Source organism: Leucoraja erinacea, chromosome 3, assembly GCF_028641065.1.
Source record: "Leucoraja erinacea ecotype New England chromosome 3, Leri_hhj_1, whole genome shotgun sequence".
NCBI lineage: Eukaryota > Metazoa > Chordata > Chondrichthyes > Rajiformes > Rajidae > Leucoraja > Leucoraja erinaceus.
Genome location: NC_073379.1, coordinates 7860726 through 7875923, shown reverse-complemented (window position 1 = coordinate 7875923; position 15198 = coordinate 7860726). Strand labels below are relative to the sequence as shown.

Sequence of the window (15198 nt, the reverse complement as noted above, 5' to 3'; positions counted from 1 at the left end):
ACTGGTGGGAGAACTAGGATGGGGGAGGGATGGAGAGAGAGGGAAAGCAAGGGCTATTTGAAGTTAGAGAAGTCAATACTCATGCCGCTGGGGTGTAGGGTTGCCAACTGTCGGGACATCCCGTGTATTGGGCTAAATTGGTTTGTCCCATACAGGACCGCCCTTGTCCCGTATTTGACTGCTACTGCTCGGGTCGAGGGGACTGTCGGGTTGGAGCGCCGCGTCTGGCCCCGCCTCACCCGTCCCGACGTAGTGCAGCCCATGGAGTGCAGCAGCAGCAGCAGCAGCGCCTCGCCCGTGGCCCCGTCGGTCGGCAGCCCGGCCAGCTGTCCGACCTTCGGACCTTCGCTCACCGCCGACACCACCGCCACCCCTCCTTCTGATGGCCGATCATCGGTTCACGAGTTGGATGGGGCGCCGGACTTTGCGTGTAGCTGAACACAAAGCCCAGCCGGTGGGCCGGCTGAGGAGTTTCGGCCCAGGTCGCGCAACATCACGTGCAAAGCCCAGCGCCCGGGCCAAAACTCCTCAGCTGGCCCGCCGGCTGGGCTTTGTGTGCAGTCCAGCACCCGGGCCAACTCATCATTCACCCAGCCACGGCCGAGTCGGTCAACGAATTGCCGTCAGGAATGTGTCCCGTATTTTGACCTTTTGTCCCTTATTTGGGAATGACAAAGTTGGCAACCCTACTGTTGTGTAAGCTACCCGAGCAAAATATGAGGTGCTGTTCCTCCAATTTGCGCTGGGCCTCACTCTGACCATGGAGGAGGCCCAGGACAGAAAGGTCAGTGTGGGAATGGGCGGGGGAGTTAAAGTGTTTAGCAACCGGGAGATCATGTAGGTCCAGGCGGACTGAGCGGAGGTGTTCGACGAAAGTGCGTACAATTTGCCCCTTTGCAATTAATTACAATTTTAATGAGTTCTTTAAGAAACGCCGGTCTCACACCATGCTCGCCTCACTTACCCGCCGTCCAAACTCCAGCTCTGAAAAGAATTTATACCAGGGCTCGTTTTCTAAATCTATTTCGTCTGGGTTTAGCCGCCCACTCTGAAGCAGAAGGTGAAAGGAAAAACAAAAGAGGAAAGGAATAGGAGAACTAAACAAAACGGGAACGATCAAACACAGCAACTAAAAGCTCTGCAAACGCACACACAGTGGAACGGCACGGTGGCGCAGCGGTAGAGTTGCTGCCTTACAGCGGCAGAGACCCGGGTTCCATCCTGACTACGGGTGCTGTCCGTACGGAGTTTGTACCTTCTCCCCGTGACCTGCGTGGGTTTTCTCCAGGATCTCCGTTTCCCTCCCACACTCCAAAGACGTGCGGGTTTCTAGGTCAATTGGCTTCAGCCTAATTGTAAATTTGCCCCTAGGATTGTGTTAATGTGCGGGGATCGCTGGTCGGCGCGGGCTCATGTGGGCCGAAGGGCCAGTTTCCGCGCTGTATCTGTAAACTAAACTAATCACAAATACAAAAATATGAATCAAAAGCAAGTTGGGGTTGAAATACATAAGGGGATCAATCAGGCCTTTTTTTTCCTTGCAGTAAAATGATTATATTCACGCAATTGTTGAGGAAAGAACTGCAGATGCTGGAAAAATCGAGGGTGGACAAAATGCTGGAGAAACTTGGCGAGTGAGGCAGGGTCAATGGAGCGAAGGAATAGGTGACGTTTCGGGTCGAGACCTTTCTTCAGACAATTTGTACTGTTACTTGTCTCATTTTGTATGGTTGTCAGTCAGTGTTTTCAGTTCCTATTAAAACTGATCTTCTGTTTTTCTCCATCTGAACTGTGACTTCTGAACGGCAAAACAAAATGGAGCACAGTCCCTGTCCTGAGATCTCCTGTGTTGCCACCAGAGGGCAGCAAGCACAAAGGCCAGGCAGTGACACTTCGAAACACATGATGTGAATCTCACTCAGTTTTCCCCAAAGATCCTTGGTTTTCCCCATTGGAAACAGCAGTGGAATTAACATACGGCACAGAACAGTCCTCAGCATAGGAACAGGCCCTTCGGCCAACAATGCCTGTGCTGCACAGTGCGGCACGGTGGCACAGCGGTAGAGTTGCTGCCTGACAGGACCAGAGACCCGGGTTTGATCCTGACCACGGGTGCTGTGTTATTTTTTTAGTTTAAAGCCCAGTCCCACGGTACGAGTTCATTCCAAGAGCTCTCCTGAGTTTTAAAAAAAAATCAAACTCGGGGTAAGCAGGGAGAATGAATGTAGCGGGTACGCCGGAGCTCGGGGACGTCTCTTAGCGGCTCGTAACGCTAACGGCAGGTACTCGGGAAGACTCGCTAAGGGCAGGTAACCACGGGAAGACTCGCCAATGGCTGGTAAGCACGGGAAGACTCGTCAAGATTTTTCAAAATGTTGAAAAATGTCCACGAGAGCCCGGAGTACTGACGAGTGGCCATTACCGTAAATCTCCGAGTTCGAATCAGGGCAAACTCTGGAGAGCTCTTGGAATGAACTCGTACCGTGGGACAGGGGTTTTAGTTTAGAGATACAGCGCGGAAACACCGGGTCCGCGCCGACCAGCGATCCCCGCACATTAACACTATCCTACACGAACTCGGGACAATATTTACATTTACCAAGCTAATTACCCTACAAACCTGTATGTCTTTGGAATGTGGGAGAAAACACACATAGGTCACGGGGAGAACGTCCAAACTCCGTACAGACAGCACCCGTAGTCGGGATCGAACCCGGGTCTCCGGCGCTGCATTCGTTGTAAGGCAGCAACTCTACCGCTGTGCCACTGTGGGTCGCACTTTTCAAGTGGGGAGTTTGTACGTTCTCCCTGTGACCACGTGGGTTTCCTCTGGATGCTCTGGTTTCCTCCCAGACTGTGTGTGGATGGCTCAACTGTAATTGAGTATTGTCTTTCTGTTGACTGGTTAAGGGCCTGTCCCACTTTCACGACCTAATTCAAGACCTCTGCCGAGTTTGCCCGTGACTCATACACGCACCATGGTCGTCACAAGGTCGTAGGAGGCCGTAGGTAGGTCGTAGGCAGGCCGTGATGCTAGTCGTAGGTACTCGTGGCATCAAGTAGGTCGGGGCGTTTTTCTAGCATGATGAAAAATGTCCACGAGTAAAAAAGGTTGTGAATTAGGTCGTGAAAGTGGGACAGGCCCTTAAGCCCGCACCAAAAGCCTTTCACTGTACACGTGACAATAAACTAAACTCGCAGTGGCACCGCGAGGACAACGGGCCTTCAAGGCCAAGATCAGGCTCTATATTTTAAGAACGTTGACATCTAAAAGGTACGTGATTGTGCCAGAAACATGGCGACTTCGCGTAATGCCTGTGAAATCTAGCATGTTTCCACCGTACATCTCTGAAGACGCAGTAAATTGATGCAATCATAAAGAAAGCCCAACAGAGCCTCTACTTCGATGATTGCGGAGATGTGGTACGTCGACGAAGACTCTCTTGAACTTCTACAGGTGGACAGGTGTACAGGTGGACAGGTGGACAGGTGTACAAGTGGTTGCGTCACGGCCAGGTTCAGCAACTCCAACTCCCAGAAACGAAGAAGACTGCAAAAAGTGGTGAACACTGCCCGCTCCATCACCGGTACTGACCTCCCCACCATCGAAGGGATCTACAGGAGTCACCGCCTCAAAAAAGGTACAGGAGCCTGTAAACTGTAACGTCCAGCTTCAGGAAACGCTCCTTCCCTACAGCCATCAGGCTATTAAACACGACAACCTCCAATAAGCTTTGAACTACATAGACAGGGGCATTGGCTTTGTCTTTTTGCACTATTATTGTTTGTAGTTTTGTGTGTGTGTGTGTGTGTGTGTGTGTGTGTGTGTGTATGTCTACATGTATGTGTGTGTATGCGTGTATGTATGTCTACATGTATATGTGTGTGTATATATGTGTGTGTATATGTGTGTGTTTGTGTGTGTGTGTGTGTATGTGTGTGTGTGTGTGTGTGTGAGTGTGTATATGTGTGTGTGTATATGTGTGTGTGTGTGTGTGTGTGTATGTGTGTGTGTGTGTGTGTATGTGTATGTGTGTGTGTGTGTGTATGTGTATGTGTGTGTGTGTATGTGTGTGTGTATTTATGTGTGTGTGTATATGTGTGTGTGTATATGTGTGTGTGTGTATATGTGTGTGTGTGTGTGTGTGTGTGTGTGTGTGTGTTTTGTGTGTGTATATGTGTGTATGTGTGTGTGTATGTGTGTCTACATGTATATGTGTGTGCATATGTGCATGTGTGTGTGTATATGTGTGTGTGTGTCTGTAGGTCTACATGTATATGTGTGTGTGTCTGTGTGCGTGCCTGCTAGCGTGCGTATATTTATATATATATATATATCTCTAAATAAACAAGAAAATTAAATATATATATATGTATAGGTATATTTGCGTGTTTGTGTGTGTGTATATATATATATATATAAAAAATAAACAAAAAAAATAAATTCTATATATTTATGTATATAAACCTTTTGTTTCTCGGTTATTATATTGTTTACAGTGCACTATGTTTACATATTCTGTTGTGCTGCTGCAAGTAAGAATGTCATTGTTCCATTTCGGGACATATATGACAATTAAACACTTTTGACTCTAGTCTTCACAACTGTTACGCTCTTGTGCTTATGCAAGGTAAGATTGTATTTAATTGTATGCAAACCAAAGAATGTCACTATATCTTGGCACACGTGACTATAAAGTACCATTGAACCAGGCACACTGAATAGGTTTCTTCTAGCAATAAACTGAGGAAATGTTACACCGAGTGGATTCTTTAAGGCTGCACACACATATCTCCGCTTTTCAAACTAAATCATTACATTATTATTCAAAGTTTAAGAATATGGGGCCTGTCCCACTGTATGAGGTAATTCAAGAGTTCTCCCGAGTTTTCCCCCGATTCGAACTTGGAGAATGTCCGTAGTGGGTCCGTAGGAGTTCGCGGATGTCTCGTAGCGGCTCGTACGAGTAAAAAGTAACCATTTTTTTCATCACGAATATTTTTTCACTCGTGGACATTTTTCACAGTGTTGAAAAAACGTCACGAGTTTACCGGATTTCCCAAGTACCTACCGTTACTCGTACGAGCCGCGATGCAACTCGCGACGAACTCCTACGGACCCGCTACGGACATTCTCCGAGTTCAAATCAGCGGAAAACTCGGGAGAACTCTTGAATTACCTCGTACTGTGGGACAGGGGCTTAAGGGTTTGGCATTTAGAACGGAGAAGAGGAAAAACGTTTTCACCCAGAGAGTTGTGAGTCTGTGGAATTCTCTGCCTCAGAAGGCAATGGAGGCCAATTCTCTGGATACTTTCAAGAGAGAGTTAGATAGAGCTCTTAAAGATAGCGGAGTCAGGGGATATGGGGACAATAATAATAATAATAATAATAATAATAATAAATTAATTTGTATTGCACATTTAAAAACAACTCACGTTGACCAAAGTGCTGTACATCAGAGCAGATACTAATGTGCTACATACAATGGTGGACAGACCTAACAATATATACATAAACTGTTTACAGCGCCCCCTCAGAGGGGCTCAAAAACGCTAGGGAGTAGAAATAGGTTTTGATTCGTGACTTAAAGGAGTCGATAGAGGGGGCAGTTCTGATGAGGAGAGGGATGCTGTTGCACAGTCTAGATGCTGCAAACGCAAAAGCGCGGTCACCCCTGAGCTTATGCCTAGACCACGGGATAGTCAGTAGCCCCAAGTCGGCCGACCTGAGGGACCTGGAGGTAGAATGGCGGGTTAGAAGATTTTTTGATTTGGTGGGGAGGGGGGGGGGGGGGGGGGGGGGGCAAGCCCGTTAAGGACTTTGTAAACGTATTAGAGGAGCTTGAAGTTGATTCTATACTGTACTGGGAGCCAGTGGAGAGAGGCCAGGATCGGGGTGATGTGGCCCCTTTTACGGGCACCCGAGAAGGCAGGAACGAGGTACTGATTGTGGATGATCAGCCATGATCACACTGAATAGCAGTGCTGGCTTGAAGGGCCGAATGGCCTCCTCCTGTCTATTGTCTATTAGTTGAAGCTAGAGGGAGAAAGTTTAAAGGAGATGTGCAGGGAAAGGACAATGTTTCACACAGAGTGTAGTGAGTGGGGGCCCTGAACGCGCTGCCAGGGGTGGTGGGGACAGACACCATAGTGGTGTTTAAGAGGCTTTTAAATCGGCACATGGATATGCAGGGAATGGAGGGGTGTGGATTATGCACAGGCAGACGGCATTAGTTAAATTTGGCATCATTTTCAGTAGGAACATTGTGGGCTGAAGGGTCTGTTCCCGTGATATACTGTTCCATGGTCTATTTGTATATGAATCAAGTATTTTATCCCCTGCTCACCATAACTGGAGTGGAAGGTGTCAGCTTGATTCATCATTTATTTACTTTTGCACTATAATTGTTTGTTTTTACGTGTATGTTTGTGGCTCAGCACTTTAACTCCCCCTCCTATTCCCAATCTGACCCTTCTGTCCCGGGCCCGACCCAAATTGGAGGAACAGCAACTCATATTTCGCTTGGGTAGTTTACACCCCAGCGGTATGAATATTGACTTCTCTAACTTCAGATAGCCCTTGCTTTCTCCCTCTCTCTCCATCCCTGTCCCCTTCCCAGTTCTCCCACTAGTCTTACTGTCTCCGACTACATTCTATCTTTGTCCCGCCTCCTCCCCTGACATCAGCCTGAAGAAGGGTCTCAACCCGAAACATTGCCATTTCTTCTCTCCTGATAGGCTGCCTGTCCTGCTGAGTTACTCCGGCATTTTGTGCCTTTATATATATATATATATATATATTATATATATATATATATATATTATATATATATATATATATATATGTTCAGTGTGTATGTATATATATTTTGTGCCTATATATATATATATATAGGCACAAAATATATATATACATATACACTGAACTAATTTTGTTTATTATATTATTCATATGTTCATTAGTTATAGGAGCAGAAATAGGCTATTCAGCCTTTGAGTCTGTCATACAATCGTGGCTGATCTATCTTTCCCTCTCAACCCCATTCTCCTGCCTTCTTCCCATAACCCCTGACACTAGTAGTAATCAAGAATCTATCAATCTCAGTTCAGTTTAGTTCAGTTTATTGTCACGTGTACAGAAAAGGCTTTTGGCACATTGGACATTGGCCTTCGTCAGTCAGAGTATTGAGTATAGAGGTTGGGAGGTCACGTTGCAGTTGTATAAGACGTTGGTGAGACCGCATTTAGAATATTGTGTTCAGTTCTGGGCACCATGTTATAGATTTACGAGGATGTTGCCAGAACTAGAGGGTGTGAGCTATTGGGAGAGGTTGAGTAGGCTGGGTCTCTATTCCTTGGAGCGCAGGAGGATGAGGGGTGATTTTATAGAGGTGTATAAAATCATGAGAGGAATAGATCAGGTAGATGCACAGAATCTCTTGCCCAGAGTAGGGGAATCGAGGACCAGAGGACATAGGTTCAAGGTGAAGGGGATAAGATTTGATAGGATAACTTTTTCCACACAAAGGATGGTGGGTGTATGGAACAAATTGCCAGAGGAGGTTGGTGAGGCTGGGACTGTCCCAACGTTTCAGAAACAGTTAAACAGTCGAGACCTTTTCTTCAGGCTTTGTGGACTCTTTCTATACACTTGCTGATCGGGGATGTGCTTAGGTATGGCAGTATTCTACTTTAGTTTTTGTATCAAAAAAGAATTGATTTGATTACGAACACGATACAAAAACCAAACAAAACAACCCAGAACCGTGGTGACCCCCCCCCCCCCCCCCCCCCACCACCATCTCACAAAATCACCAAATTATTCAGACACTGTATTCCAAATATACTAAGTAACTACTATACAACTATGTCCCTCTCTCTAACAACACATGTGCGAGGGCAAACGTAACGTCGGTAAAGGAGCAAGCATTTGGCTCGGGCAAAGCCCTCTTCCGCCTGGCGCCGTGACACGCTAGGAGTAACCCAACCAGCATGTCTTCAGCCCTGCCCACTCCCCAGAACCGCTGCTCCCCTTACGGACAATAGGTGGAGTGGCGGTGCTCCTTGCCCTCCGCTCCCTGGCCACAAGGGGGCGCTGGCAGTACTCTACTGGACTGTGGTAGATACAAGGTTCACCGTGTGTTTGCACTTCACACACATGCCAATGAAAGCAACATCCAACCATTTTCCTGTCCAAACTGCTCAACAATGCTTTTTATTTAGTAGCACCAGGGAGTGGGCCTTGGTTGATCATAGTTACAGAGTCAGCCTTAATGACAAAAGGGCCTGATTACAGCAAGCTTGGCAGTGGCAGCAGACTTTCCTTGTCAATACTGATGTTTCTGCCAGAGAGGCACTGCTCAAAAGTTCGGGAGTAACTCAGCGGGTCAGGCAGCATCTGTGGAGAACACGGATAGGTGACGTTTCACAGTGCTGGAGTAACTCAGTGGGTCAGGCAGCATCTGTGGAGAACATGGATAGGTGACGTTTCACAGTGCTGGAGTAACTCAGTGGGTCAGGCAGCATCTGTGGAGAACACGGATAGGTGACGTTTCACAGAGTGCTGGAGTAACTCAGCGGGTCAGGCAGCATCTCTGGAGAACATGGACAGGTGAAGTTACAGGATGAGACCTAACATCATGTATTGTCTTTCTGCTGACTAGTTAGCACGCAACATAGGCTTTTCACTGTAACTAAATTGTAAATTGTACTGCGGCACAGCGGTAGAGTTGCTGTCTTACAGCGACAGAGTCTGGGTTCGATCCTGACTCTAGGTGCTGTCTGTACGGCATTTGCACGTTCTCCCCGTGACTGCGTGGGTTTTCCCCGGGTGCTCCGGTTTCCTCCCACACTCGGAGGACATACAGGTTTGTAGGTTAATTGGCTTTGGTAATAACTGTAAAATGTCAGTAGTGTGTAGGATAGTGCTGGTGTACGGGGTGATCGCTGGTCTTCATGGACTCAGTGGGCTGAAGGGCGTGTTTCCGCGCTGTGTCTCCAAAACTAAAAACTAAATCTAGATTGCTAGATATCAGAAAGCAATGGATAACATTATAGACAACAGACAATAGACAATAGGTGGAGGAGTAGGCCATTCGGCCCTTCGAGCCAGCACCACCATTCAATGTGATCATGGCTGATCATCCACAATCAGTACCCCGTTCCTGCCTTCTCCCCATATCCCCTGACTCCGCTATCTTTATGAGCCCTATCTAGCTCTCACTTGAAAGTATCCAGAGAACCGGCCTCCACCGCCCTCTGAGGCAGAGAATTCCACACTCATAGCTCTCTGTGTGAAAAAGTGGTTCCTCATCTCCGTTCTAAATGGCTCACTTAAACTGTGGCCCCTTGTTCTGGACTCCCCCAACATCGGGAACATGTTTCCTGCCTCTAACGTGTCCAAACCTTTAATTTTATATGTTTCAATAAGATTCCCTCTCATCCTTCTAAACTCCAAAGTTTAGCCCAGCCGCTCCATTCTCTCAGAAGATGACAGTCCCGCCATCCCAGGAATTAACTTGTGAACCAGGGACTAACTCTACAGAACGTTTTTCCTTCCACTATTTATTATGTAAAAGAATATGTGTGCTATGATTGTGTTTATAATTTGTTTGGTTGTTTTGTTGTTTGTCTTTTGCACAAAAGTCCGCGAGCATTGCCACTTTCATTTCACTGCACATCTCGTATGTGTATGTGACAAATAAACTTGACTTGACTTGACTTGACTTGACTTGAACCAAAGCTGCACTGTGTAGGAAGGAACTGCAGATGCTGATTTACACCAAAGAAAGACAGAAAATGCTGGAGTAACTCAGCGAGTTAGGCAGCATCTCTGGACAGAAGGAATGGGTGACGTTTCGGGTCGAGACCCTTATTCAGATTATAATATAGTGCCTAAACAAAATAATGGCTGGCATTGAATTCCAAAATGGAGTTCTGTTGATGACCTTGGTGATAAGAATTATTTCTATTGTGTTTAACAATGACTAACTCTGTTATTCAGGAAAATGCAATATATTCAGCCCATATCGAATTCATTGTAAAATGATCGCATTCACGGACAAATGTAGAACTATGATCCACTGCAAGGAGGTGAAAGGTTTGACACAGGGCATCATTTTTTGTTTTTATGCATCAACTTATGTGTCTCCATGCAGTCAAATTGCCTGGGAATAATTACATTAATTGTTTAAGAATGAACTGCAGATTCTGGAAAAATCGAAGGTAGACAAATATGCTGGAGAAACTCAGCGGGTGAGACAGCATCTATGGGGCGAAGGTTTTTATCTTTGCCCCATAAATAGAACAAACACCCTCACGTCACCCGTACCTTCTCTCCAGAGATGCTGCCTGCCCGGCTGAGTTACTTTAGTGTCTATCTTCGGTTTAAACCAGCATCTGCAGTTCCTTCCTACAGAATAAACAACTTCCAACTAGGCATCTTAATGGTAATCCCATACCCACAACTCCTCCATCCTACACTTCTTCCCACCCTGCCTGCCTCTTGCAAAGATGCTATTCCCTAACTCTCAATTCTTCCGACGATATAAACAAAAAGCTGGAGTAACTCAGCAGGTCGGGCAGCATCTCTAGAGAGAAGGAATGGGTGACGTTTCGGGTCGAGACCCTTCCTCAGACCCTTTCTCGACTCGCCCGTTTCTGCCGCATCTGCTCCCAAAATATGGTTTTCCATTCGAGGGCATCCAAGATGTCCCCGTTCTTTAATGAAGGTGATCTCCTCCCCTTTTGTCATAGATGGATCTGTGTCATGTGTTTCCTCTGTGTCCCGTAGTTCCGCTCACCCTCCTCCCATACGGAACAAGGATAGAGTTCCCATGGTCCTCAATATTTCACCCCACCAGTCTCCGCATCTAACACAAATTCCCCGACACTTCTGTCACTTCAACGTGCTTCCAGCGCCTTAGAAAGCCTCAGCATTACAGAGTTGAAGAAAGAACTGCAGATGCTGGAAAATCGAAGGTAGACACAAATGCTGGAGAAACTCAGCGGGTGAGGCAGCGTCTATGGAGCAAAGGAAGTAGGCAATGTTTCGGGCCGAACCCCTACTTCAGACCATCAGTCTGAAGAAGTGTTTCAGCCCTAAACGTTGCCTATTTCCTTCGCTCCATAGATGCTGCCTCACCCGCTGAGTTTCTCCAGCATTTTTGTCTACCTCAGCATTACAGTCCTGCTTTTATATTCTAGTTCTCTCAAAATAAATGCTAGCATTGCGGGATGGCGGGACTGTCATATGCTGAGAGAATGGAGTGGCTGGGATTGTATACTCTGGTGTTTAGAAGGATGAGAAGGGATCTTATTGAGACATATAAGATTATTAAGGGTTTGGACACGCTAGAGACAGGAAACATGTTCCCGATGTTGGGGGAGTCCAGAACCAGGGGCCACAGTTTACAAATAAGGGGTAAGCCATTGAGAACGGAGATGAGGAAACACTTTTTCACACAGAGAGTTGTGAGTCCGTGGAATTCTCTGCCTCAGAGGGCGGTGGAGGCCGGTTCTCTGGATACTTTCAAGAGAGAGCTAGATAGGGCTCTTAAGGCAGCCAGTAGGATAATTGGTGCTCCACTCCCTTTCCTGTTGGAGATCTAGCAGAAGCGTAGATCCGCCTTACGTAGCATAGAGCCATCTCCATTATTAAGGACCCTTATCACCCATCACAGCACATCTTCTCCATTCTGGGAAGAGGCACAGAAGCATCAGCTGCAAAACCAGCAGGATGCGACACAGTTTCTTCCCACAGGCAATAAGACTGGTTAACGGACTGTGTCATAGAAATTAGGTGCAGGAGTAGGCCATTCGGCCCTTCGAGCCTGCACCGCCATTCAATATGATCATGGCTGATCATCCAACTCAGTATCTCGTACCTGCCTTCTCTCCATACCCTCTGATCTCCTTGGCCACAAGGGCCACATCTAACTCCCTCTTAAATATAGCCAATGAACTGGCCTCAACTACCCTCTGCGGCAGAGAGTTCCAGAGATTCACCACTCTCTGTGTGAAAAAAGTTCTCCTCATCTCGGTTTTAAAGGATTTCCCCCTTATCCTTAAGCTGTGACCCCTTGTCCTGGACTTCCCCAACATCGGGAACAATCTTCCTGCATCTAGCCTGTCCAACCCCTTAAGACTTTTGTAAGTTTCTATAAGATCCCCTCTCAATCTCCTAAATTCTAGAGAGTATAAACCAAGTCTATGCAGTCTTTCTTCATAAGACAGTCCTGACATCCCAGGAATCAGTCTGGTGAACCTTCTCTGCACTCCCTCTATGGCAATAATGTCCTTCCTCAGATTTGGAGACCAAAACTGTACGCAATACTCCAGGTGTGGTGTGTCCCCTCCCCATATATCATACACCAACACATCTAACCTCGCCCATACTTTGACAGCTAGACACCTGTCAAGGACAAGCCAATGTTCGGTCTGATTGTCTGTTTTTAGTTCAATTTATATATCTATTTTAGATATGTTAATTTTAAAGTTGAATGTAATGTATGTATTCTGTTTTTATTAACTGTACTGACAGGAACTGATGAGAAACAATTTTTCATTTCTTCTGTGTATGTAAGTACTCAGTGAAACTGACATTAAAGTAAATAATGAATACTGAATACTAAAGATAGCAGAGTCAGGGGATATGGGGAGAAGGCAGGAACGGGGTACTGATTGGGGGTGATCAGCCATGATCACATTGAATGGTGGTGTTGGCTCGAATGGCCAAATGGCCTACTCCTGCACCTATTGTCTATTATCTATTGCCTTCTTTATTACCGATTCAACTTGCAAATTAACGTTTAGGGAATCCGGCACTCCCATGTCCCTATGCACCTCTGTTTCCTCAATCCTCTCCCTATTTACTAAATAGTCTACTTCTTTACTCCTGCAACCAATGTGCATGACTCCACACTTTGCTACACTATATTCCATCTGCCACTTCTCTGTCCACTCTCCCAATCTGCCCAAGTCCTTCTGCAGAGTCCCTGCTTTCTCTACACCACCCGCCCCTCCATCTTTTTTCGTATAGTTCGCAAACTTGGCCACCAAGCCGCCAACAATCCCCTTGTCCAAATCATTAATATACAACGTGAAGAGCAGCGGCCCCAGCACCGAGCCCTGCGGAACTCCGCTAGTCACTGGCAGCCAACCAGAGGAAGCCCCCTTTATTGCCACTCTTTGCCTTCTGCCATCCAGCCAACCTGCTATCCGTGCTAGTGGACAGACACAAAGTGCTGGAGTAATTCAGCGGGACAGGCAGCATCTCTGGAGAGAAGTAATGGGTGACGTTTCGGGACGAGACCCTTCTTCAGATCCATGCTGGTAGCTTCCCCCAGTGAAAGAATTACTAAATAGCTACACCTCCCTGGTGCTCTGCATTGAAGTGATGCCAGATAACCAATAACACAACTTTTGCTGTTATCATTGAATGTGTTGGACACTGTTAATGGATCCGACTGCTTTGCCCTGAAGGCATTCAGCTACCGTGTTCAAAGACATGTAAGCTGTCTCCGAGAGACATATGTTCCCGTTAATAGTCAGCTGTCATCTTACATTTGTCCTATGGACTGAAAGGAGGCACACATGGTATTAACGTTTACAATAAGCACTAGGTCAGGAGGAGGAAGCTGAAGAATTGATAGCTAAACTTTGACAATAGACTGTAGAAACAAGGAACTGCAGATGCTGGTTTATAAACAAAGATACAAAGTGCTGGAGTAACTCAGTGGGTCAGGCAGCATCTGTGGAGAACATGGATAGGTGAAGTTTCACAGAGTGCTGGAGTAACTCAGCGGGTCAGGCAGCATCTATGGAGAACATGGATAGGTGATGTTTCACAGAGTGCTGGAGTAACTCAGCGGGTCAGGCAGCATCTGTGGAGAACATGGATAGGTGATGTTTCACAGAGTGCTGGAGTAACTCAGCGGGTCAGGCAGCAACTCTGGAGAACATGGATAGGTGACGTTTCACAGAGTGCTGGAGTAACTCAGCGGGTCAGGCAGCATCTCTGGAGAACATGAATAGGTGGCGGTTCAGGTCAGGGCCCTTCTTCAGGATTCGTGTTGGAACTCTTCTCAGTTTAGTGATACCGTGCGGAAACAGGACTTTTGCCACTGAGTCCCCGCACACCAACACTATCCTACACACACTAGGGACAATTTACAATTTTTCCAAGCCTACTAACCTACTAGTCTTTGGAGTGTGGGAGGAAACCGGTGCACCCTGAGTAAACCCAGGCAGATCACGGGGAGAATGTACAAACTCCGTACAGACAGCACTCGTAGTCAGGATTGGACCCGGGCTTCTGGCGCTGTGAGGCAGCAACTCTACCGCTGCACCACCGTGCCGCCCTTGTTTGATAATGACCCAGAGACCAACTACGGATGTTTTAAAATGACCAGGTACCGTTTCTGCACAGCTTTGACAAGAGTGTTTTTGACACAGATATACTGACGATTGTTTTCAGTCGTTGGTTTGATTCCTTATTCCCCTTGAGAAAGAAAGTGCACATATTATTTCTTCAACCCATCCCCATAATATTCATGAACATAAGTGACAGGAGCAGAAAGGCCATTCAGCCCATTAAGTCCATTCCACCCTCAATCGTGACTGATCTATCTCTCCCTCCTAACCCCATTCTCCTGCCTTCTCCCCATAACCCCCGACACCTATACTCATCTCGCTGCTACCTTCAGGTAGAAGGTACAGGAGCCTGAAGACTGCAACAACCAGGTTCAGGAATAGCTACTTCCCCACAGCCATCAGGCTATTAAACCTGGCTCGGACAAAACTCTGATTATTAATAACCCATTATCTGTTATTTGCACTTCATCAGTTTATTTATTCATGTGTGCATATATTTATATTATGGCATATGGACACACTGATCTGTTTTGTAGTAAATGCCTACTATGTTCTGTGTGCTGAAGCAAAGCAAGAATTTCATTGGCCTATCAGGGACACATGACAATAAACTCACTTGAACTGATCAAGAATCTATCTATGCCTGCCTTAAAAATATCCACTGACATGACCTCCACAGCCTTCTGTAGCAAAGAATTCCACAGATTCACCACCCTCTGACTAAAGAAATTTGTCATCTCCTTCTTAAAGGAACGTCCTTTAATTCTGAGGCTATGACCACTAGTACTAGACTCTCCCACTAATGGAAACATCCTCTCCACATC

General features: G+C 46.5%; 1 protein-coding gene across 1 annotated transcript in view; it reads right to left on the bottom strand.

Moving 5' to 3' along the window:
- Positions 1-15198, bottom strand: part of LOC129695217 (sorbin and SH3 domain-containing protein 2-like) — a 234464-nt gene that overhangs the window by 83402 nt on the left and 135864 nt on the right. Inside the window, exon 13 of the mRNA XM_055631996.1 lies at positions 965-1048. Within this exon, the coding sequence (XP_055487971.1) occupies positions 965-1048 (84 nt within the window). The remainder of the gene's footprint in view (positions 1-964; positions 1049-15198) is intronic.